This window comes from Serinus canaria, chromosome 1 (assembly GCF_022539315.1).
Source record: "Serinus canaria isolate serCan28SL12 chromosome 1, serCan2020, whole genome shotgun sequence".
Lineage (NCBI taxonomy): Eukaryota > Metazoa > Chordata > Aves > Passeriformes > Fringillidae > Serinus > Serinus canaria.
Window position 1 is genome coordinate 8,857,431 of NC_066313.1, and position 25,804 is coordinate 8,883,234.

At 38.2% G+C, this 25,804-nt stretch overlaps 1 protein-coding gene across 1 annotated transcript in view; it reads left to right on the top strand.

The window, feature by feature from the left end:
* The window catches only part of ROBO1 (roundabout guidance receptor 1), a 294,373-nt gene that overhangs the window by 253,855 nt on the left and 14,714 nt on the right, over window positions 1-25,804 (top strand). The window contains exons 18-25 of the mRNA XM_050971165.1: window positions 2,470-2,667; window positions 6,061-6,087; window positions 8,731-8,773; window positions 12,360-12,514; window positions 15,846-16,181; window positions 18,698-18,805; window positions 21,438-21,582; window positions 21,857-22,108. Coding sequence (XP_050827122.1) covers window positions 2,470-2,667; window positions 6,061-6,087; window positions 8,731-8,773; window positions 12,360-12,514; window positions 15,846-16,181; window positions 18,698-18,805; window positions 21,438-21,582; window positions 21,857-22,108 — 1,264 coding nt within the window. The remainder of the gene's footprint in view (window positions 1-2,469; window positions 2,668-6,060; window positions 6,088-8,730; window positions 8,774-12,359; window positions 12,515-15,845; window positions 16,182-18,697; window positions 18,806-21,437; window positions 21,583-21,856; window positions 22,109-25,804) is intronic.

Genomic DNA, 25,804 nt, shown 5'->3' on the forward strand with positions numbered 1-25,804 from the left:
TTACAAGAGGAGTAGGATGTAGTCAAATGTGACTTCTTGAAAGCCTTTCCATCTCCTCCTGTGCTGTTTATTTGACTGTATGTGAGCATAGATGCATTTTTCTCTTTCCCATATGCATAGGTACATACCAGCTTATGCAATGGCTCTAACAGTTACATATTCAGTGTGCCAGGGGACTAATTGCTCAAAAGAAAGCTCATTTTTATGCTGTTCTTACACTTGCAAATAAAACAATGGCATAAAATTAATGTTAATTTAAAATTAGGATAACAAACAGTCAAAGATTCTTCTGGATTTTATAATATTCGGACACATGTTGACTGAGCAATGCAAACTGTGTATAAAAGTGTTGTGTTTCTGTATGACTGAATTGTTGACGTGTTTAGAAAACAATCTTCTTTGGTTTTTGAGTTTGTGATTATTTTTTCTCCTGGATTTGTTGTTTTAAAATATCTATTTTAAGGATGAGACAAAAAATATTTATCACTCTTTTTTATTCAGGACCAGAGGCTCTCCATAAATGTTTTATTTTATTCCATTAAGCTGTATAAGGGACTGTAGCTGTTTATAACCACAGAAATTACTCATTTGGAAAAGGAGACTGACGATGCAAGTTTTCATATCTTAATATGGCCTCAGCTGCAGAGAGACAAAAGATGAGATGACAGCTTTAATTCATTGGTCACAGTGTACTTTATACATTTAAGCCCATCTGGCCACTTGTGTGGAACTTCACTTGGCTGTCTCCATAAAATCTGAAGCAACCCATCTTAACCTTGCGCAAATAGGCGTGAAATCCATAAACCCAGCAGACACAAAGAGTGTATTAGTAAGAAAAGAATGAGTCTCCCTGGTGAACTTTTAGGCTAGGCAGTGCACTTAGGATCACAGAAGATAGAGAGAGCTGAAATATGAAATAAAATTTCCAATAAGGTAGCAGTCAAAGGTAGGGGTGATTTCTCAGAAAAATAGATATTTGACTTCAAGGTTGCAGAGACTGGAATCTGGAAGCCTTCACTGGGAGAAGCTGTTACTAATTTAACCTTTTCCATTCCAAAAGGCATCATTTTCCAGAGGAAATAATTTGTTGTGATTTCATATCTTGTCTGTATTGTAGTTGCTTATATTTTATGTTGGCTTATTTTGGCATAATGCATCATAAAAAAATTCTCTTCACTGCTTAGTTCATAGGGAAAAGATACTGGTGTTAAGTAAATAGGTTTTTATTTCTTATATAGTTCATATTAATAGAGTTAATAACAGCACCTTTCTCCTTAAAACACTCATCTCTCATTCTGAATTTGATGTCCCTACCAACAGTATAAAGCACCTATCTCTTGGATTTATGCAGGAGTAAAAGTGGGCATTTCAAAGACTAAGCTGTGGAATGTGTAAAGCAATATCCGCCCTGAGTAAAGGCTTTGAATTCTTGCCCATGCCCTGTGCAGTAATGAAATTTCCAGTGAGCACTCACTGTGGTGATAAAGCTTGAGGAAGGCAGTATTTTGGCTTTGAGTTGCTTCACTTCAGTCAGAAAGCTTGGTCACTAACTGGGTCTTCTTACTGCTGTTCCCAGAAGGTTCCTGCAAAAGTTCAGTACAGAAAGAGCAGAAAAGACCAATTCTGAAAGGTGCTGTCTCTATGGAAAAAATAATTAATAGTCTGTGGGAAAATGCATGTTCTTTATTTTGATGTGGGGTATTTAAGGCTAAACTGGTTTTGAAAAGCACTGCTTGTTCATTACTAATGAAACTCCTTGCCTGTTTTTAGCAATTCATAAATCATTTTTTAGTTATCCTTTAGCTTATTCATCTGTATTTAAGGGGGCAGGATTGGTTCTTTTGTAGTTTTATTTTTCTGCATACTTTTAAACATTCAGTCTTTTTTTAACTGAGGTCAAAGTGAGAGACTGCAAGCAGTACATTAGACTGTGTAATACAAGATTTAGGTAATCTGTCAAGATCTGCTAGATTAAAATATCTTCCTCAATACCAACCTTGTGTGAATGTGGTTTAAATTTGTAACTGATTGTCAGTTCTGAGAGTGGACATCTGGGCAGCTGACTTGTACCCGTTCACATTGCTACTCATGTTGCATACTAGAGCTTTTTCTCACTTTGTGTGGTTTTTGCTGTTTTTCTGAATGATATTCTGAAGCTGATGTTGCTTTTTTAAAATGAAATAAGAATAAAAAATAGCAGTCCACAGGTTGTCATATAGGAGCCTTTTTATTCTGGTAGCCTGATTTTAGCAACTTTTGTAAGCAAAGAAAAGTTAGTGATACTGGAGGTACCTGTCTTGTACAGAAAACAAAGCACTTTTGTCTAGACCTGTAGAAGTGAGATTTTGAAGTGCAGTCTTAAGGATTTTACCTTGAGAAACTGGACTGCAATTATCTCAGCTCTTTTCATGCTGCCTTTTACAGCTTTTCGTTCAAATTAATTGGCTGTTGCGGGTGTCTCTGTTTCAGATTCTCATGGAAACCCTGTGTCTTCAGAAGATCAAGTCAGTTTAGCCCAGCAGATTTCTGATGTAGTAAAGCAGCCTGCCTTTATTGCTGGAATTGGTGCAGCCTGTTGGATTATCCTCATGGTCTTCAGCATCTGGTTGTACCGCCACAGGAAGAAGAGGAATGGACTCACGAGTACTTATGCTGGTATCAGAAAAGGTGCCCTATCATCTATTTCAGTCTGAAGTAGGATAGCAAACATGCTGCTGAATGCCTGTTTGCTGCCTGTTTATTTTGTCATCAGTCTCTTGTTCTTCTCAGGCTCAAATAAGGAGTTATCAGCTTGCTTCAGTACTTTCATAAGTGTGGGTCAGGAGCCAGTGCAGAGCACAGCAATACTTACATAATGTGCTAAGTCTGCCTTTAGAGCATAAGTCTTGAGCTGAATACCAGGAGCAGCTTTCTATAAAGATACTCCTACAAATGAGAAAGTTAAAGATGGGTTTCCAAGGTGCCCTTGCTTTCTGTGTCATCTGAAGAGGAGCCATCTGGCATGGATGGCAGCTCCTTGTCCCCCCATCCAGTGCTTTGCCTGCTGCTGGGAGTGCTAACAGTGGTGTACATTGCAGTAACACTTTGGGTGTGGGGACTTGAATTTCTCCTGTTCTGGGGGAAGTGTGGCTGCTTGCAAAAGCACAATGGTCAGTCTGCTTTCCAAGACTCTTTTCATAAGTGCTGTTGTGAGACCTTGGCTGGGACTGAGTTCTGGGGCTATACCATCCTGCATCTGTGTTTAGTTAGAATGGCAGCAGTGGGGCTAACTTAAAGCACTTCTCATTTTCATGTTATTTCATGTTATTGATGCTTCCTATATATCACATTGTCAGTGGTAAAGCAGTGCTTTTCAGTATACTCTCTGACAAACAAAACTGAAATCTCTACCTGGAATAGAAAAATTTTCTGGAATAAAAACTTGACTCCTCCAGATCAAATAATTTCCAGGTTAAGCCTAGAAATTAAAGCTGAATTCAATGAGCTACAGTTCATTACATCTCAAAGCAGTACCTCATAGGTAATTGTAGAGTGAGAACCATAAATTTTGGAATGGATCAGAAAATGGGAGATCTTGCTTTTGAAGAACTAGAGGGGTTATATTTGACATTTAGCAATCAGAAGACAGGCCAAGGTTTAGAAGATGGATGCATCTTTGTGTATGAAAGGTGTCATGAGATTGCATTCTTTAGTCCCCAAGAATGAATGTGTTATGGGCAAGACAGGCAAATCAAACACAAATGGTTTCAAACAGCAGCAATACATTGCTGTGTAAAAGAAGCAGAGCTAAAAATGGCAAATGAGTGATGGAAACATGGAAATATGTCCAGAGTATTGCAGAGCTGAGATGTCCTCCGTGCTATTGAAGTACCAGTGCTCACTGTGGGCTCCAGGCACAGTGGTTGTAGTGGAGTTGCAGCCAAGGGAATTGGAAGGAATTGCACCCTTGGCTGTGTTCTGCTGGCATTTAGGGCAGGACAGCCCCCCCACATAGTGCTGCACTGGCCTGTGCTGTTTTGTTTTACTAATAGCATGCTGCCACCCTGCCTTTCTACAGCTCTATCACACTAACATCACTGTGCTTTCACTAGTACCTATGATTAAGCAAAAGGCATACAATTTGTCCTTAAAAATGCTTACTTCAGTGACATCAGCTATTGTTCAAAACAGCTGTGTTTTTCAATATCTGTAAAAATATCTTTTGTGTAATTTGGGGGGGAGTTTAAATGAAAGTGTACAGAAAAGTAGGGCATGTATCTCTGGTATCAAGTGCTCTTCAAAGACAAAGCCTATCTTTAGTGAAATATGAATTGCAAAGTAGTTTGCCACTCTGCAGTTCATCAAGTCATCACTGCAAGCCCAAACTTTCTTCAGTCTTGCATTTATTTATTTTTATATTTAGCTTCAGGCCTGTCATCTGTTAAAATACTTCACTACTCCCACACATACATACTGTACTAGCAGTCTTACACACTCGGAAGAGTTTATTAATAGAAGCTCTAAGAATTAAGTCATTCTTTCATGTGGTAGCAATAAGATTTCTTTCAGCTGAACCTCTTCAGTTCCCTAAGAAACAAAACTAGGTTTAGTACTTAGGTCACAGAAGAGTAATGAGACAGTAGCTTAGATTATTTTTCATGTCCCTGTGATTGCAAATTATTTTGAGGCTCTTTATTCCCTTTGGAATCAAGCTCAGGTTTAAATGCCAGTTCTATTTTCATGAAAACTTCTTACTGTGGTTCAATATTTTGAATATAACTAAATGAAACTTAACTGTGTGAAAAGGCCCAGCTCAAAGAAAATACTGTGGTATTCCCAAGAAAAAAAGCTTTGCTACAAATGGAGCCTAAAATATCCAAATAGTCCATTTTTCTTTTCTTAGTATCATATCACTGGAAATAAATTGGCTGGGTGAAAAGGAGGTAAACCCACAGTATATCCAAAATAACAACAAGACACACTGCACTCCCCAAAAACTTCAGAGTTCTTAAAAAGATAAGATTGAGATGTTGTTCTCTTAGCCAGAATCTTTTCTTTCTGTTCTGGCTTTGGTGATCACCTTCTGTCTCCAGGCTGTTTTTAGGGAATATTTGATTGTTTCTGTTACCTTTTGCTGTCATTAGATCAGAAAGGGCAACGTTAGCCTTGTTCTGCCATCAGTGGGAGGAAAACGATACTGTCTTGTCAACAGGAGGGGGAGCATGTGCTAATAGGAAGAGCAGATGCTGCTGCTCTGTATTTGGATTAGAGACCCTATTGATCCAAAGAGGATTTATAGTAGCTGTGAGAGAGAAGGTTGTCAAGCAGTGTCATTGTTCTGTTGTTAACCTTTCCCTCTTAAAGCCAAGGGTTGGAAGGTAGAAAGGTATTACATCTAGGGAGGTTTTTCTTTTTTGGTGATTATTTAAAAAAGAAAGATAATTTCTCTGTATAACAGCCTCATCTCTGAAAACAAAAATTAATTGCTGCAGTAGATTTTAGTGTCTTCATTGCAGTGAGAGTTGGTGCCATTCTTGATTCAGAGGCAGTAAAACAGCAGTTCTCTTTGTTCCTTTTTATGATTATTATTTCCTTGCTGAATACTTAAACGTGCCTATTAGTTCAGTGTAATGAGCATTTACTTAGTGAACTGCAGATAAGATTCAATAGGACCTTGATAAGGCTTTGTTAAGGAATTTGTCATTCTGCATTCTAGAATGATTAACAGTGTGGGGGTTTTGTTTGTGCTAGGATTTTAGAAAAAAAACTTAAAATACCAAACTGAGAAGGATTTGAAAGGCTAAACCACAGTCTCATCCCCTCAGGAGCACAATAGAATACCAAGCTTTTTGCTTTTTTTGCCTTTGGTTTTTTTTTTTTTTCCCTGAATAGTACCTGCAGACAATCTTCTTTCTGAAATGCAATTTCAGTTTTATTTTTATATCAATGTGATTGAACTAGTGGGTTAGTTATATATATTTGTTTTATGTTCAGCTGTCTGCTAGATTTATACTAATGTGGTATGTTTCCCTTTCTCTCTTCAGCTTAATAACCAGTTTGTATTTTGTTTTGATTTTTCAGTCCCGTCTTTTACCTTCACACCAACAGGTATATATTTGCACTTTTCCCCCCTTCTTTGTTACTTAAGCATGTGTTTGTGGTACTATTTCTCTTTCTCTGACATAACCAGCCAGCCCAGCTGTTCTGAAGGGTGTGTTTTAAGCAATGTCATTAATGACAGGTATCATTATTTGTTCTCTGAGCAGTGTGCATTTGCTTTGTGGCTGACAATATTTTCTATTTGTGTGTACCATTTCCAAGCACACCATTCCATGCCAGCATGCCATTTTGTAGCATGATCCTGTCAGTTTGTACAACCTGGGCTCTCTTCCTGCATATTCCAAGGGAGTAGTGTGGCCTCCCACATCTAGAGATGCAAAAGGTGCTTCTGGTGGAGGACGAATGACTTAGCAGAGCCCAGATGCTGACTTGAAAGAGATTCAGTGAGATTATAGCTGGTGAAATATTTGTTCCTTTTCTTTCCTCTGAATCTGCATTAATCCAGTGACCTCAGAGTTGTCTGCTTTGGAAGATACAGAAAATCAAAGTGTTACAGCAGTTAGATTTCTTTGCTTGCTGCCTTAAATTGTATTTTGTTATGAAACTTTAAAATCATGATCCTGCTCAGCTTTAAAAGAAGTGCATTTAAAATTCAATGTGAGTTTAAAATCGCTTTCTGTTTTGTTTTGTTTAGAAATGTGCAAAATACAAAATAATCTGAACGATAGCCCACCCAAGGCCATGAGAGCCTTTCCATCCTGTAGAGCTTCAGTGGGTCCTACAGCCTGGCAGCTGAGCAGCTCACCCTCTGCACTAGATAAAGCCCAACACATTCTGTACCCATCAGTGTCCTGATTTCCTTTTAGCCTGAGTGAGCAGACAGGTTGTTTCTTCCTCCTTTGTTGGAAATCCTCCGTTTTCACAAGAGACCTCTGAGACTTGCAGGTCGTGTGTATCCAGGCAGGGTAAAACCCACCCAGCCCAGCTCTGCACAGGCAGTTTTCCAGGGAATGCTAGCTCCTAACCAGCACTGTGCTGAGTTACATCCTTCAGGCTGGAGCACAGAGGAAGCCACCCTGAGTGCCTGCACTCATCCCTACAGACCAGGCTGGGCTGGGTTAGCCTTACCCACGTGCTGTTCATCAAACTGGAGGGTGCCTGCTCTCACAAGCCAGCCTCTTCTGTTCAGTGCAGTTGTTTCCTGTTCAGCATGAGCCAGAGTGGCCCTCAATGTTTCTGTAGGCCTTTGAGTGCCTCAGTGGAGAATAATTCAAACTCTTTATTATTTTGCTGTTACTTTAATTGGCTAAACAGAAGGCTTCTGTTGTAATCTCCGTTGTAGCACGCCGCTGAAACTCTGCAGAGGTTGGAAGCTGACATCTATTCTCTCCAATGGATTCTTAACATTAAAAGAAAATATCAGGGTTTCTTAAGATGTGTCAGAGCTGGAAAATAAATAGCCTTGGGATTTTTAAAGAAGAAATTGGGAAAAACATAAAGCATGTAAAACACTTAAAAGAAAAAAAATCCGTGTTTTTCAATCCAGAATCTCAGTCATGCTTTGACTTTAAATTGAACCTGGCTCCCCTCTTTTGCATTACCTACAGTAAAAGACTTACCTGTAGGAATGCATCCTACATTTTAATCCTGTTATTGTAATCGTTGCCAGCATTTATCTCTCTCTTGCAGACTCCCAGTTTGGAGTTCTTCTAAAGAGCAGAATTTGGCTGCTTGTTTTCTGCACGTTCCTAGCTGGAAAGTGCAGAATCCATCAGCATATGCAAGGAGGCAGTCTCCTTAACCCTTTGCCAAATCCAGTGTAAACCTGCAAAATTTATAGCACTGTTTCTTCTTGGATGTTTGCATCCTAAAAACTAATTTCTCAAACATCTTGCTTCCTGTGAAGGATGTGCAATGCACACCAACAAACAAATGCATGTGGACATCCACTTTGTTCATGGAGAATACTTTGAAATGCAAGAAAAACAGTTCCTTCTAATTTAGAAAGTGTTCTTTCTGCCAGGCTGTTTTTTAACCAAGATTTATGTATTTGAATTTTTATATTATTTAGTATAATTTATAAATCCAGTTGTAAAATGTTATAAAATGTGCAGCTTCTGTGGTCTCCTAGAGTGTTCTTGTTCCCTGAGTGTATTGCAGTAGCATTCAGAAAGAGCATTTGTTTTTGCAGTAGCTTCAGCTTCAATGAGCCATTATTTACATTGGAAGCAAGGTCTGTTATAGAATCATGATACCTCTTTAATCTTGCCAAAATAATAAGGTAGAGCAAAGCTTTAACATCCAGCCATTCATGAAATAAATATATGACCTAAATTCTTCCACAGAGTAACTCCACTGAAGTCAGCAGAGTTATGTTAAGAATAAGTTCAACCTGATGTATGGCTTCCTGCTTTCTTAAGCCATACATGTGTGTGTGTGTGTGTTCAGAACAGAACTGAAATACAAAACCCTGTTGGGGCTAGGACTAGCAGTTATCAAGCAACACAAGTGTTATGTCTAAACTTGGATTTGAAGCAGTAGCTTGCAGAATGAGACTCAGAATTAATGCATAAACAATGAACAATTATTGTCTTAGCTAAAATGAAACAAAGGTGAAGTAAATACTGTTATTGAAGGAGTCTTGTATGTTTTTTAATTTTTTTTCCTTCTTTTTGTCTTTAACTATTTCAGTAACATATCAGAGAGGAGGAGAGGCCGTAAGCAGTGGAGGCAGGTAATTATGTTCTTTATTCTTATAGGTATAAATTGTGTGCAAATAAATTTAAGCATTTCAGGAGTTCAATTGTCCTTGTAAGTGAAGGCAGAATAATCACTTGCATAGATAAGTTTTAGTTCATTATATTAATGTATACATTTTGGCCATATATTTTCTGTCTAGGAGAAGAATTTTTTTGAATTTTTGAATTTTTAGGTGTACTTCCAAAACATGATTTGAAATATTTTCAGCTTTGTTAACCTATAAAAACTGCATCTCAAAAAACGAGCAGCAGAGGGAGTGCTTTAACTTCAAAATAAAGACCTGGCTTACCACCTGATTAAGGGAATAAAAGTAATTAAGTCGTGGCCTTTATGAAGATCAAGAAATATAGCTGCTTCACAAATACTACAGAGAAAGAAAACGTTTATTGGTAAAAACTGTTGAAGACATAAATGGCTTATAAGGTAACATATTAGGAAAAAAATGCTTCTGTGAATGCAAAAGAGTTAAAGCATTGCTTAGAATAGATGGGGCACTGAAGGAGAGGGAAGCAGGTTGTAAATTTACAAGCACCCACTCTGAGAACCAGGTCCATTCCAGACTGAGGATTTAATTAAGGCATGCTCACTGGAATTACATTATTACTTAATGAGTGGCCGTGGAGAAAACACTATTTTACATTTCCTCTGTAGGGGTAAAGTTTTCTTCAGGAAGAAAAAGAATGATTTTAGCAAAAAGGCAGGTCAGAGCAGTGGTGCTTCAGCAGCACATCATTTTTATTTCTAGGTCACATTCAAAGATTTGGCATGATGCTGAAATAATGCTAAAATCTCAGAGACCAGCTGGGCAACAAAGTCCTGTAACAATTCCTGTTCACAAGTGGCATCTTGTGATTCCTAATTTGCGAGACCATGCAAAAAATTGGTAATTGTGAAGATTAGGCATGGAATAAAGGGTTCCCAGTCTACCTGAGTGCTGTGCAGAGGTGAGGCTATTCAGCTCCTGCTGCAGCTGGACCTGGCATATTATGAGGAATTGCAGATATCTCTGCCCAGCACTGTGTGCTGCTGTGCTCTCAGGGCCACAGGAGCATAGAGAGAAGCCTCTAGAACAGTTACCATGTGATTTTTGAATGGAAAAATCTGTAAATCACTGGGTTGCTGCCCTTACAACAGGAGAGTGAGAAAATAGGAGAGAAGAGGGATGAACCCTCTCTTTCCCTGAGAGTTGTTCAAAAAGATACTCAGCTAACATTCTTTGTGTTCTTTGTGCCACTGTGCTTTCTCACTCTTCCCTTAGCACTGGCTAGATGAAGCACTCTCACACAGAGAGCAGAAATGAACTCACCAGTGTATACATAGTGCACAGTAATTTTGGTACTTCTAGAGCATCAGCTTCAATTTTACTGTCCTAGTGCTCAGCAGCAGTGCCAGATTCTAACAATGTAATTGATTCAAGGTGCAAACATCTGTGCTGGCTTTGTTCATTTGCATATACAGCACTGACAGCCTGTGTGGTGTAACTTATTTTATAGAAACACAGTTCTGCAATGTAAAAAAAACCAAAAAACCTCGTTATTTTTGCATATGAAACCATCTTCTGATATCCAAACCTAAGGTTTTCACTCCCTTACTTTATATTTGTAGTGTTTTGGAAAGGTTTAGCATGTTTGCCAAGTCCAGTTATGTGAGCATGTTAAAGCATTTTTCAGATTTCAAAATGTCACAGTGATATATTTCAACATAATCCCCACCTGTGTGATGCTGAAAAAATACCCATTTCTGTGGCAATCCCTTTTCTAGTCAGGATTTGAGTAATGGTAATTGTGCTGGGTTTACTCCAGCTAGCACCCACACAGCCACTTGGCTCTGTCCACCCCTGCCTCAGATCCTGTCCAGTAATTCAGGGAGTCAAGAAATTTACTGCCAAGGTTAAAGATCTTTGGAAATTATGATCTCAAACCATCACCAGGTTATGGATCTGCAATGCAGGCATCTCTTGCCTAAATGTCTCCAATTAGTGCAATTCTTGTATGCTTATATACATCACACCACATTTCTTACATGACAGCAGGTGTGAATGCAAAGTAAACTTTAGAAACAAAGGATCTTTAATTCTCTGTGCAACAAACCAGTACACAGATCTTTAAAGTGCTGAAACATTCTGGAATGCTTTGTCTTCTCTAAATGCCTTGAGGTGTAGGTTCATTGTAAGAGTAGAGTGTAGGGAAGAAAGCAGGGAATTTCAAATCAGCTGGCCTGCTCACAGGCCTGCACAGCTGTATATTTATTTCAGATTTTTTTTTTAATGCTTCTTTACTGAATGCATATTGTAAGCCTGACAGCAAGTCAAGCCTCATCACCTCCTATGTTAAATTGTCAGATGACATATGCAGTACAGAAATATATACACATATATGTATAGATCTTTTAAATGTCATTCTAAGTCTATGACTTAAGCCTGCAGCACTGACAGACTCTATCCCCCACAAATAACTGCATGCAGCTTGTATTTTCAACTTGCAGTTTAAGAGGATTAGCATATTTTATTTTTGAAGATCATCACATCTAATATTATGGAAAATAGTTTCTGCACTATTTCAAATGGAAAGTTGCCTGTTAAATCCCAGGAGAAGGGGACTGTGTTCATATATGTGTATGTGACAGTAGCTAAAATTACCTATTTTTTAAAAGCACCTTAGTTATCAAAGGCAATTTTAAATTATGTAGGACTGTAACATGCCCCACTGCATTGTTAGCATGAAAACTCAAGAGCCACCAAGGATTCTACAGAGCATTCATCAGAGTGACTTTCACACTCACTACAAAAATTTAACAACTTAGAAGACTAGGAATGCTGTTTATTTCTGCTGATGACAGGAATAAAGTTTATTCCAAATGCAGCCAGCATGCAGCATTCATATCTGGATATTTTTCAGGTGGTCAGTATTCCCAAGTATCTCAAACTCTCTTAGGAGCTGAGTGGCTTTCTCATGAACAAGTGTGTGTCACCCCTCAGCATGTTTAGTGAGATCCAAATGCTCCCAAGCCACAGAGGTTTCTGTTATCTGCTGTTCCCTTTGATGCACCACAGTAATACTCTCTGATGGTGAGGAAAAATTGTTCCATAAATAACCAAGAACTTGGGAATATCCACATTTAAATTTGATTCTTCCTAATGCATATCCATCCTGCTTCCATGTGTGAATTTTTTGTTTATTTCACTTGCCAATTTCCTTTTTTTTATCTTGCTTTCTTGAAGAAAGGGTGAAGGGGCAGAAAAATAAAATCACAAGCTCCCAAGAGAAAAAAAAAATTAAAAAATGAAAACCAAAGTGACAGGTAGATGTTGCACACCAACATATAGTGTAGTCCAGCAAAATGAACTGATGCTGCCCTTGACTGCTCACTCCTGATTTAGCAAGGAACAGGTTAGACAGCAGACTTGAAAATGCTAAATCGAATCAAGCTGAGTTTTTAGGTACTCAAGCCTTTTGGTACGTGCTATTATTTTGTAACATCTCACCGTTTGGGGAGAGTGTCACTGCAATGTGAAAATGCTTTTGTTTCATTTTTGAAATGACCAAGCTTTGTTTTTAAAGGCCTGGACTCCTAAACATCAGCGAACCAGCCACTCAGCCATGGTTAGCAGATACTTGGCCTAACACAGGGAACAATCACAATGACTGCTCCATCAACTGCTGCACCTCTGGCAATGGCAACAGTGATAGCAACCTGACAACGTACAGTCGACCAGGTTAGATATGTTTCTACCTTGCTAAGGAACCTTCTTTACAGAGTATGTGCTTCTAATACCTGAGAGAGTGTACAGGTTTATTTGGGTTTTCATTTCCAATGCTTTTAGGCTTAGTATAGTGTCTCCTGTATGTCATGATTGTGCTTTTGGTCCCTTTTTGGATCCTTTCTTGGTCCTATTTGGATAGTTGTAGCAGGCTTAAGGAGGCCCTTCAAAGTTCAAAACTGCCAAAACTCACACTCAGCTAATACATTTTGGCTTCTGAATAGAGCAGATAAGGCCATTTTTGGGTTGTTGTGTACATCCTTCTTGCTTGGAAGGAGAAGGAGAAAGACCAAAATTATGCCAATGTGGTTTTCCTCCTGGTTTGGATGTGATGGGAAGCAAGAAATAAAACATTTCTGCAGTGCTTGCAACAAAGTCAGTCTGTCTTGGCACACTCAGAACTTCACTTCGGGTGCCATTCTGAACAAAATAGGATATCTGGTGTTCTGTTTAGGGTGTGTGAATGAAGAAGTTAACTTCACACACTTAAAGCAATTACAAAATGTTGGGTTAGGTGGTAGTTCCTGGGAGCATGAGCAGGACTCCGAGAGCTCTGGAATAAAACCTCGTGAGTTCTGTGGAACACATTTGAAGAAGTACATCTCAGAGTGCTAACTGTTGCACATTTTGTTTTAAACAGACCTTAGGTTCCTTTTGGTTTAACCTTGTGTTACTGGTGAGGAATGAAATAAGTCTTTTCCACTACAAGTATCTCTACTGGTTTTTGTTATTTTTTGCTAGTAGCATGTCCCAGCAATCCAGAGGGGGAGCGTGTGAAGTCACATAAGTGCCAAGCAGCATTACCTCCTGTAATTAATGTGAAACCAGCTCAAATGGCTGGTAATTCATGAGTGGCAGTAATGGCAATTCATCTCCTGCAGTAATGCTGTCTGACAGTGACCAGTGCCAGCTGCTTCAGAGCAAGGTGTGAGATTTTGGCGTTAGAAGCATGTCTCTCACTCTGGCTGTGGATATCACATCCACCAGTACCTGTTTAAAAGGGTTTGTGAGTCAAGGAGAGACATAGCAATTCTGGTAAATAGCAAATTCAGAGAAGGAAGAGAAGGTACATTTTTTATGGTGGCAACCTATTATAATATCTTGTATTGAACTGCAGTGGATTCTCCCTCATTTTAGCTTTCATATTAAGCTTGGTTCTCTTGCAAAGTGTTTCCTTCCTTTCAATTAGAACTTCAGAGCTTATGGGTCAGACAATGTGCTCAGAGTGGTCTCTGCTTTCCTGGAAATTCTGCCAAATGTTCTTAATTCTGTCATCGTGGGCTGGTTTATGCTCTGAAGCAGCAGCGATGGATATCCCCTCAGTAGCTGTGAATATGCAAAGTAGCTGTATTTTTAATTGCTTCTAAGTATAGCACTGTCTTCCAAGTCTGCAGAACGGGAACCAATTGTTCCAAAAGTAGATCCCATAAAAAATCTAACTAGATAAATCTTCTGTTATATAGGTAAACCAGTTTTAAGTACTTGTTATGAGGAATTCTAATGTGTCTATGTAAAAAATGTACCTACTGCACATACTGTATTGATTATATTGCCTCACACACAAATTCAGATGTAGCTGCAAATGAAAGGAAGTAAAAACATATGCTCTGAATGACTCTGCAAGGATATTGTAACAAAGCCTGAGGTATCAGGAGTGAAGAATATACTATATATATTATTGCCCAGTATAATACAATAGACTTGGAAAGGAGGGAAGACTAGTATGGACCAGGTGAGAGAAAGGAAAACATTTAAACTCTAGAAATCAAGAAGTTGAAGACTGTAAAGCAATAAATAACAGAGGCAGTAAAAAACACCTCACATTAGAAGGAAAAATATATCAAACAGTAAAGCCTTCAAAAGAACCCACAGGCTGGGGGGCATGAAATGTGCAGTGATAAGTTCTATGTGGCATGTTCTGATACTGTTCCTTAGTCACTGAAAATGTGGATTGGTGGTTTTCTTACACAAGCATTATTTTATTCCCCTTTCTCGGGTAATATATCTCTGAAAATATGTATGTGTTAGGGAATGTTTTTGAAACTGAAAATCCCCTATGTTTGCTAGTTATTTAATTCAGAGTAATGGTAAAATCTTGAATTCTGTATGTAGTTTGACTTGCCATTCTCTCCAGTATATTCATTGTGGACACAGGTAATGGACTTTTGGTTTTGAATCAAATTCATTAGCATAAATACCACTTCTTTTAAAAGAGGAAAACTATATTCCTGGGGAGTGTTATGTAATTACTGATGCATTAATCAACCGGAAAATGAGAATTTTTGCTTAAGGATCATTGAATGCTGGTTCCACTAAGCCTTCTAACTGCTGACCCACAGACTACTTTACTTCATTCAGTATTCTCCTAGTGGACTCGATGTGGAGAGGAAAAAATATGTGGGCTTCGTGTCACACAGTGGGAAGAGGACATGGCAAGGCAGGGACACTGTTTCATGCAGTGGCCAGAGCAACAGCACATGCCAATTTACTGTCTGCAATAAGTGGTGGTCTCAGGATGCAGTAAATGTCAGAAGAATGAATTCATGCTGTTTATATCAAATATCTTTAGCATACAAGACAATGTATTACTGTGCTATTACGTATTCTGGAATATCCAAAGCAACTTGAAACAGCAAAAATTCCACATTGCTTTTCTGCCTTTTTTGTTTCAAATTAAAACATAAGATTGTACAAGCAAACAATGATCAAATAAAGACTTGCTACTGGGTACAGAGTTACCTTTTACATTGTACTGTTTTTCTTTAATTCTCTGATATGTAATCATTTCTAAGACTGTTTTATGAAAACCTGTTTTATATCTATTTCTTACCACAAATACAAGAGTGACTAGGTGACACGGGTTGAAGGTCTTATTTAGTTACTCCTGCTGTTAAGTTTAGGTTGAATTTCCATTGCAATGCAAGTGATTTTAATCACAATTGCTAATTGAATATATATACTGCTATGAGAATAGTGTCAAAAAACAATGACTGTTTATATGACCATGATGGAAAAGCCCAGCAAGGTAAGTCATTGTAGGTATAATTCAGCAGGTCTGAATTTACAGTGAATCAGAACAGTGAACCCTACTTTTGGAGCAGTAGTGTATAAGGTAAATAATATTCTGTAAATTATATAGTTAATGGCAGTATCTCTGCCTCAGTGTGTCTGCTACACGGATTCAAGGCATGTAGTGGCCAGTGAGGAAATGTTAGAGGGGGTTTCATGGAAAGTCTGGTGTGGGCGAACAGAATGACCTTTTCTCTTTTCTCTCCTCTGTGGTTAGCCGATTGTATAGCAAATTACAACAATCAGCTGGACAACAAGCAGACAAACCTGATGTTGCCCGAGCCAACTGTGTATGGGGACGTGGACCTCAGCAACAAAATCAATGAGATGAAAACCTTCAATAGTCCCAATCTAAAGGACGGAAGATTTGTCAGCCAGCCTGGGCAGCCCACTCCTTATGCCACCACTCAGCTCATCCAGTCCAGTATCAGCAATAATGTTAACAGTGGCAGCGGGGACACGAATGAGAAACACTGGAAACCCTCTGTTCAGCAAAAGCAAGAGGCTCCACCCATACAGTACAACATTATGGAGCAAAACAAATTAAACAAAGGTGAAGAGCTTTTAGCTTGTTTCTCCTCTTTAGGCGTCGGAGGAGTTTTGACCTTCTGGTTCTGGGAGTCTAAAGCTTTCAGGTTCAGCAATTACAGGCTTCTGCAGTGCTTTTAGGCTTCTGCCTCTTTAGATTCTAAAATACACCGTTTGCAGTGTCAGAAAGTTAATTAGCACCACGATAACCTTTCTGATATTGAATTTATTGTGAAAAATAACAAGCTGTATCTTTAGAAAAGAGTTAAATAAAATACATTTCCTGTGGATATGAGATTAATTTAAATTTAATAGCAGTTAAGGGATTGGTTAGGACAGAGGCCAGATATTTTATTCATAAGCCAGATGCATGGTAGTCACATTATACTCTATCTTAAATTTTAAATAGGTCAACCTACTCTTCCCAGTTGTGGATGGAGACTCATTAAATCTACATGCTCATGTAAACGAATGAAATTTTGCATATCAAACTCTGTAAAATTGTATTGTGTTGTACACTGGGGGCACAAATGGAGTGATCCAATTCATTTCAGACTTGTTCCTAGCCAGCCTTCAGTTCTCACATTGAGAGGAAATGCTACCGCACACAATTTTGGAAACTAAATTCCTGTGTTACCCTCACTGAAGTCTCTGGATCCAGAAGCTAAAAATAAATTTATTTCAGTGCTAACGGGAAATATCAGAATGTGCTTTTGAGGCCTTGAAGGCATGTTTCTTTAATATACTGTGTGGGAGCTGGAAGAAATAGGTATGTGATTTCTTCTTTCTAGTCCTCCAGGCTACCATGCAACCACTTTTAATAACCTGATTTGCAAAGCAGTATCCCTGGGAGTTGGACCCATTCTAACTTGGAACTTTTTGCAAGGTTGTAACTCAAGTGATCGAATAGTGATAAGTGATCCAGTAAAAAGAGACATTTCATTACAGGAATGTTGATTTCTCTACTGGACCCAGGAGTTCAAAGGGCAGTATAAAATGTCACACCTTCCCTTGGCATAAACATGCCAAAAGAAAAGTCAAGGTTTTTGGCTCCTTACTAGAGGCTGAAAGCTGTATTTTTTGTAATTGTTCTCTTTCATGAACTGTGTATTACGTACTTCTTTGGGAATTAAAACATGTTTGGTTTTTATGTGCTGGAAGACACTGCATCTTTCAAATTGTGTATATTACAGCTGCATATTCTCTAGCATACTTCAGTGTGGAAAGGCCCCCTTAAAGCATTGTCTGCTGACAGTCATATATACATATTTCAGAGTGCTGATTTACTGTTTATCCTCTGTGTAAACATATGCGGTATGCAGGGATTCAGCGTGGTCTGTGGAATGCAGCTAGGCTGAGAAACTATTACAGAATACACTCTGGTGTGAAATTTATCATTTTGCTCTTTTTCCTATGCTTACATTATCACAAACATTTCTGCAGCAGATGGGAACTGAATTCTTAGTTTTGTTTATTTTGTTTTGATTTGCTATTTTATGAGTTGATATTCTGATCTTGGTTTTCTCATTTCCTAAGTCAAAGCCATCTTGCTGCTGATTATACCTATAGCTTTTGTGATGGGAAGTAACTGTTTTGATGAGTTACATGCTGTGCTTCATTGTCACTACTTTATGTCCAGTGGTTCTGTTATGACGCAGTTTTATTTGCTGTATGAAGAGTAACCTACCTCCTTTCTGTTCTCTGTAAATTGTAATTGCTTTTTAGCACGAGGGTATTATTCTGCCAGATGAACATTTTACTTCTGATGAAGTTTTAGAGATCTGGTTGCCAGATCTAGATTTAAAAGTAATAAGTGTATACCAAGTGCTTTGGAACTGGAGAGCAGAGTTATGGTGACAGCCATTAGCAAAAAAGGCCCTGCCTGTAGAACCTGCATGATCCAGTGTAAATAAAAATATTCTTGGAGCCAGCAGACCTGGAACAAAGACTCCTTCTGTTGTAAGCCAAATTCAGTTGGAGCTGCATTGTTGCTTCAGCAGATCATTCAGCCCTTGTCAAACAGAGCTGACTCCTATGTGGGTGTGTCACCTTTGAAATACCAAAAGTAGTTCCTGCAGTTTTTTGGTTGCTCTGCATGCATAAATTAGGCAGAGACCTAATCAAGGGAAACCAATCAAGGTGAAGAATTTGTATGCAAAATGCTCACACAGGTGATAAATAGATAGATAGATAGATAGATAGATAGATAGATAGATAGATAGATAGATAGATAGATAGATAGATAGATAGATAGATTCATTGAGACTTGATGGTTGCAGAGGCTTTGTGAAAACCCTGTGCACAGAATTCCATTTTACTCCATTTTAGCTGTGCAGCTACTAAATTCCCATGATTTCCCCTAAGCCTACAATAAGAGGCAAGATAAAAATAAAACACGATTGCAGGATGATTTTTCCTTCACAAGATGAATTTGTTTCTAGTTCACTACTTAAAGGAGATCTTACTTTGTGTTATAAAGCAAATATATAAAAGTAGATGTGTTCCTGAAGGGCAGCATTAACCATGCCATTAAACTTGCAGATTACCGAGTAAATGACAACATTGCTCCAACTATTCCCTACAACCAGTCATATGATCAGAATACAGGTGGATCCTACAACAGCTCAGACAGAGGCAGCAGTACATCTGGTGAGTACCTGCAGTGTTTTCCAAGCCATAGGCTTTGTGGTGTCGGGATGCTGCAGCCATGGTTAGCAATATTTGCTGGGTTTAGAGAAGGAGTAATGGGGAAGAATCCATGGACAGTAGATGCTGAACAGCACAAAGACTGATCCAATAGGTGCCTGTTTTTCTGTTACATCCTCAGGATTGCTTAGTGTCATCTAAACATCAGTTAAGATGATTTTTGAAATTGTGGAATCATGAAGTCGAATAGCATTTGGATTTCCTAATGCTGATGGCATACTGGGTAATGTTGTGTTTTCCAGATGGGCAAGTCATAGAAATTTCTTTTCAACTGTCACCAAAAAAAAAAAAAAAAGGAGGATTTTAATTTATATGTTACTTTTCTTGTACTTTAGTGACTTTTTTTTTCCTCACCTCTTGGGTCTACTTACGCAATTCTTGAACCAGCTGAAGATACACAGCACCTGAGTGATACCCAACAGAACTCTGCTTTAAGAAGTTTTTCATTTTGTAAATTAAACCCATGTATTTCATTGAGTAAAAAAACATTCAGACATACATACATTTTTTATAGGTTTCATGTCAAAATTATTTTTGTACATCATTTAGATATAGATGATAGATAATTAAATTTCGTTTCTCATTGGCATCTCCTGTACAAACAATCTAAAAGTCCTTTATAAAAATCTTGAAACAAACCAGTTTTTTGTGCACTGGGACCACAGAATATGTTTTAATTCAAAAGTTATGTTTTATCATTCTAGTATAATCTTTTCACTTCCAGGTTTGATTTCTGGTAGAGGTGTATGAGCTAAACCAGAGACTACACATAGGCTTGGTTTGGGGCTTTGCTGTAAGTGTGGTAGTAGTTAGGCTGTGTTTATTTACATCAAACCAGTTTCAGGGTGGGTTATAGCCACAGTCACGAATGCCTTGAACTTTACATCTACTAATCAAGATGCAGACTTTTCCCATTCTGTTCTGCTGTTTTCTTTGATAATACAGTTGCCTTTATCCCAACCTGTGCTTTGTCCTGACTGATTCTGACCGAGGCACAGCAGAGACAAAAATATGTTGATGAGCCCTGCTGTGCCTCTGGATGACCTGAACTCTCAGTGGCTGGGAGGAGATAAGTACAGCTGCCAATTCTCCCAGCTGCTCAGCAGTGTCGTTCTGGGAGACAGCCTTTTGCCCATTCCCAGGTCTGAAAGATCAGGATGTGGTGCTGATCCTGTGCTCAATGATGTTAAAACTTGAAAATCAGCATGAAACATCTCAGGGGTATGAACCATGCAAATTAAAAATGAGAGGGTGGTGTTCTCCATGCTGATACCTATTAGGGTTATTCATAACTCTAACAATTTATAGTCCTATGCCAAGGACTTCAGCAGGAATGAAGAAAGGTGACCAAAGTAATAAATTAATTGTGTTGAACCATGGTGCTTAGGATACAGAATGCAGGTCGCCTTGGGATAGTTAGTGTCTTGCTTGACATACTGAGATACCACAAAAACAATTTAACATAGCTAAAATGTGTATCTGGCAGCTAATGTGGGACAATAATAACCAGAACTATTGTCGGTAAGACTGGAAAATCTGAAACAGCACAAGTAAAAATAAAACCTTCCTAAATCTCACTGCAGTTTATTTAATCATGTATATAATGCTTTACTGTGATAATATAAAATCATGCCTCAGTTTAAGAGACAAATGTGAATGATTTTAAAACATATTCAAAATCACGGTGACTTTATCTACATAAAAGGAGATTTATATAACAAAGATGTAAAAATAGCAAAGAAGGATTAAAATGTATATATACCAAGGAACAATGGTTGAGCCAGTTCTCATCTTAGCCATGTCCAAACTTAAAATTTGCCACCACCTGAATAATTGGTCTTATTCACAGTTGTTTGAACTGTTAAAGCTGCATTGCTTTATTATGAGCTGTAATTTTCCAGTAAAAGTAGTTGAAAACATTTGTGAAATACTTCATCGATCTTTATTTTTTTTTTTCTGTTATTTTAGTTCTTCCAGCAATTATTTTCAACTGCACCTGCCATTTAGACTAAAAGTAGTAATTTCATTGTGCCTAAAATGTTTCAGTGGACAAGTACAAATTACCTATATTCAGTGACTTAATGCAACAGTAGAACTTTAATAGATCATATCTGTATCATATTGTATTTTAGGTTCTGGCAATTAAATAGGATAAAGGCACTTCAGAAAATATGTCTACAGCTCATTTGTTTTAGATGATAATCTTTAATGTAATTAACAGAAGTAGGAAGCTCACTCTTAATGACGTTGCTTGCAAAATTCATTTATGGTTTTCTCGCATTTTGACTGTTTATTTAAAAAATTAAAGTTTTGATTCTCATGTGTCTTTTCCATGCTATGCAAAGTTCCTGGTTAAATTCAACCACTTAAAATGTAGATCAATTCTACAAAGAGGCTACAAGCACAAACTAGTGTAAAAAGGAGGAATGCCAATTTGCTCCAAACTGAGCAAAATAGTAAATTATCACAGAATGCAAGAGCATCTGGGAAGGGACTAAAGTTGTTTTGGTTTTCATAGCTAGTGGTGAGGAGAGACTTCAAAACATTACAAATATCTGCTGCTTTTTATTCCCAGGGAGTCAAGGGCACAAGAAGGGTGCTCGGACCCCAAAGGCTCCCAAGCAAGCTGGCATGAACTGGGCAGATCTTCTCCCACCCCCTCCAGCACATCCACCTCCCCACAGCAACAGCGAAGATTACAGTCTTTCAGTGGATGAAGGGTAAGACTCTGCACCTCCCACTTGAATCACTAGTTAATTGAAGTGTGATTTGCCCTACGAGCTGGCAGTGAGGCCTTCCTCCAGCACTTAGTAGCGTGGCAATTTGGAAAGCACTTAGTGACAGTGGTGTGCATCCACTCAGCACATCCTTACTGAGCTGTTCTCAAGGGCACAGAGAACAGCGCTTTGTTTCTGGGCTGTTAATAGATGTATCAGATATGCTAATTACACAGTGCAAATTTAAGTCCTTATTTTCTTAAAAAATTAATTTTAGCTATGACCAAGAAATTCCTTGTCCCGTGCCACCTGCAAGGATGTATCTGCAGCAGGATGAGCTAGAGGAAGAGGAAGAAGATGAGCGAGGTCCTACTCCACCTGTCCGAGGAGCAGCTTCCTCTCCAGCCGCTGTCTCCTATAGCCATCAGTCAACTGCCACCCTCACCCCCTCTCCCCAGGAAGAACTCCAGCCCATGTTACAGGACTGTCAGGAGGATCTGGGACACACACAACACCAACCTGACCGGAGGTGTGTGAATGCAAATGTAGCAAGAGAGATGTGACAAGAGTCATCCGAGCCCCACTGAAAATTCCTGTTGAATTTAGTGAAGCCAGCAATTTCCCCATTATTCTGTTGCTATTTAACTTCTAATCCAGGGTGCTAGAACTATTTTAACCTAAGAAATAAGTAATTAAGTTGCTTTATTATTGTACCATGGGAAGAAATGCAGTATATCACTTTAGGGTACGTACGATGCTGACATAAGTTAAATTCACAGTCATCAGGTTATTAAAGTGGTATCGTTAGCACAGCTTACCATATAATTACAGTTCCATTGTTTCCAATAGATTTACTGCATTATTACCATAAAATAGCATGCATTATTTCACAGTAACTGTGCAATTAACTTGTCACCAATATGTATGAATATATATAAATATATAATTTATATAACCTATAGATTTTCCTCCTCTCATAAGTCCTAATACAGGAAATTACTGCTTGCAAAATTCTCTTAACATTTCCATCTAACCTTATTTAAAGGAATGACCAACATTAATAAAGACAGATATTTGCTACAGGGAAATTTTGTTTCTTCTCTGAGTTGCTTTTACAACTGTTTTGCATATAAACTCTCACAGCTTCTCTCCCATAAAACAGTGAATTCTGAATGAGCCCTTTTATGTATGATGCTTACATCTCTCGGCTTTTGTTAAGAAGGCACAGCTTTTCCATCCCAGATGATGGGCTTTTATTATCTTTTTCCTCCAGTGGTTTGCACATATTGTTTACTGCCACAAATATATAAATTTACCGGCAGCATTCTATGTGAAATTTCTATTTTTAGCAAAACGCAAGCCTCTTACAATGAAGTTTATATTATTTTTCTAAGTAGATTGTAGAGCTTTGATTTTTCAACATAAGTTACTGGATATTTATAGATGTATTTTCCAGAATGTTTTTTGAAAGTTAGGTAATCTTTATGGTTCCCATTTTGTAAGTAGGCAGTAGTTATACATATTTTTTTAAAGGGGTCTCTATCTGCTTTCACTTTAGCTCCCCCTACTTGATCTGCCTTGGTTTGTTTCCTTTACTCTTTATGGTAACACTTGTACTGTCTATCTTTTCCTCCTTTCCTCTTCTTTCCTTTCCTCTTCCTTATCTTCCTGAGTCTTTAAAATCACTCTTTCCATTAGTGGATGGCTAATTTCCTGTAATTTCCTGTAATGTTGGCCCTGGTATGCTGGTCCACAGAAGTGTTCATTTTAATCACTTAAATTTTCTGGGTTATTTGAGAGGTAGAGCTAGGTGGACACAAATGAAAAGGGCAAAAGCTAAGTGACCAATAGTCATGAGTGACTTTCCAGAATCTCTGTGATTTTCTGGAGATTGGGACATGTGTCCTGACATACAGAATTGCATAGACACAGGAGCAGATGTACACAAATGTGCATAACCAGCCAGTAGCTGTCTAGAAAGTAGAAAGTTTGCTCAAAGCAAAGACTCCTGGCTGGTCATCAAAGCCATCAAAACTTTGTGTCAGAGGGAGCTGGAAGGATGCTGCAATTCAAGCTCCCAGGGCATAGCACTCGCTCATTTTGTGGACTGAAAAAATAAAATGTGTATTTATTTTGTCCCTCCTACAATGGCTAAATTTAGCTTTGCTGAGAATCTTAGAATTTGTTAGTGACTAATTTTGTCTTTTCCATCTTACTTTTTCAAACGTTGTTTCTTTCTTTTTGCTGCATCCATCTCATCAGTTTAAAAGTAGTCATATAATTCTGTTTATTTGATTTGTAAGCCTTGGCTGGCTACCTGTTCCATCTGCTGGTGTTGATACAACCCAGGGCTGCTGTTGAGGAATTGGGTGTCCTGTGCTCTTCAGCTGTGACCCGTTCTGGATGGGTGGGGTCCTGTTGGAATGTGGTGTGGCAATGCTCTCTGACTAAAAATACATTCCAAGTGGTGCCCTTCCACATTGATTTGGGCTGTTTTGTAAACGGTGTATAGTGAAATGGTAAATGCTCTGTAGTGAAAATAATGCCTGAAATGCTGTTTGTCATACTTTTTATTAGCTTTACTCATAGTTCTGCTGGGTGGTATTTTGTTTGCTAGTCAGAACCAGGCATCTGGAATAGGATTCTGGTGGTGAGGATGTACGGTAATATTTCTGTCTGGTGACCTTGCTGGAAATATAGCAAACTGAATACAAACCTGTGGTCTGGAAGAGTCAAAAAGCAAAGAAAAAAACTAAAGATTTAGTGGTCTAGCAGGTGGTATCATGTTGAACCCAGAGCTGAGATAGGAGACAATGTCACTGTGAAAGCGAGAACCTGCATCAGATAAAGGAAAAGAAATATTGTTAATTCTGTACGCCCGTGAACCAGCTGCTCTCAATTAGCCTATCCCTAAAGGTTGGCAGCCTAACTACATTTTCAAGAGCCCTAACATATTTTGTAACCAGTTGCCTGTCTTCTAATACCAAAACCTAGAGAATAGACAAATATATCACAAGGGCATTTGTCACAAGAGCTGTAAATTAAGACTGTAAGACTTTATTGGGCAAGGTCTCTAGTCAAAGCAGGTACAGATTCCAGGTGGTGACAGCTTCTGAGATTTGGGGGTGCTGTTATAAAATTATTATTAGATATCTAGCCCTATTTTTCATTCTGTTCAATACTTAATGCAGCAAGTGAGAAACAGTAATGATGTAGTCCAGGGAGGATCCAGTTGTCTCTTTCTGTAGAGTCATAGGTCTTTCCATGCTAACATTTCTTTCCAAAATTAACATACATCCATTTATTAAAATAAAAAATTAAAAAAAAAACCACCAAAATTGCATGTCACCTGTACAAAAGAGTTGATTTAACCATGAGAGTCACCATTTCTCAGTGAGATAATAAGAGGACAAAGATGAGAAAGAAAAATTACTTTTAAATTTTTTTCAAAGCAGACTGCAGTAGAAATTCCTGGTGAGACAGCAGAGAATAGGGGAACCATTACTGCAGAAAGTGTGTTTTCCTGCCAGACAAATGGCACTTAAAGAGTGTGTCTGTGACCCCATGAAGAACTGTTGACAATGTTGCTACCTGGAACTTATGAGTGAAGTATTAATTAATCTTGAATATTGATCTGAAATCTTATACTTTGCCTCCTTAAGCTGAAGATACCATTACTGACAAATTAAGATCAAAATTAGTTAACCTATACATATGTATGCATGTTGGTACCTCTAAGGCCTAGAACTAACAGTATGGTAGAAAATTCTTTTATTTCATCACCTAGATCAATTTAAAAAATAATGAAGTTGCAGTCTCTTCATAGCTTTCTGAATCACCAGGGTGGGTGGAGGGAAGATAATGTTAAGAGAGCAATCTATTTGGATAGATGCATCTTTGGCATTGATAGTTTCAAGCTACATGTTTATAGTTATTTCTTTTGCTTTTAGTCTCAAGGGTGCACAAATAATTTTTTTATATCTACGTGATCTGTAACCAACAGGTCACGTAGATATTTTGCTTTGCTGTAACCAACTTAACGTGTTATTTAGGGAAAATTAATTAGCTTTATCATTAAAGTCAGTGATAAAGGAACCATATTAAAAAATCAGACTTCTTTGTGATAGATTTCAAGCTACATAGCTGTCAGTTCTGATTTACAGCGAAAGTATAAACTAAAAAAACAAACCTGAGCATTTCAGATATAAAATAGGTGGATTTAAAA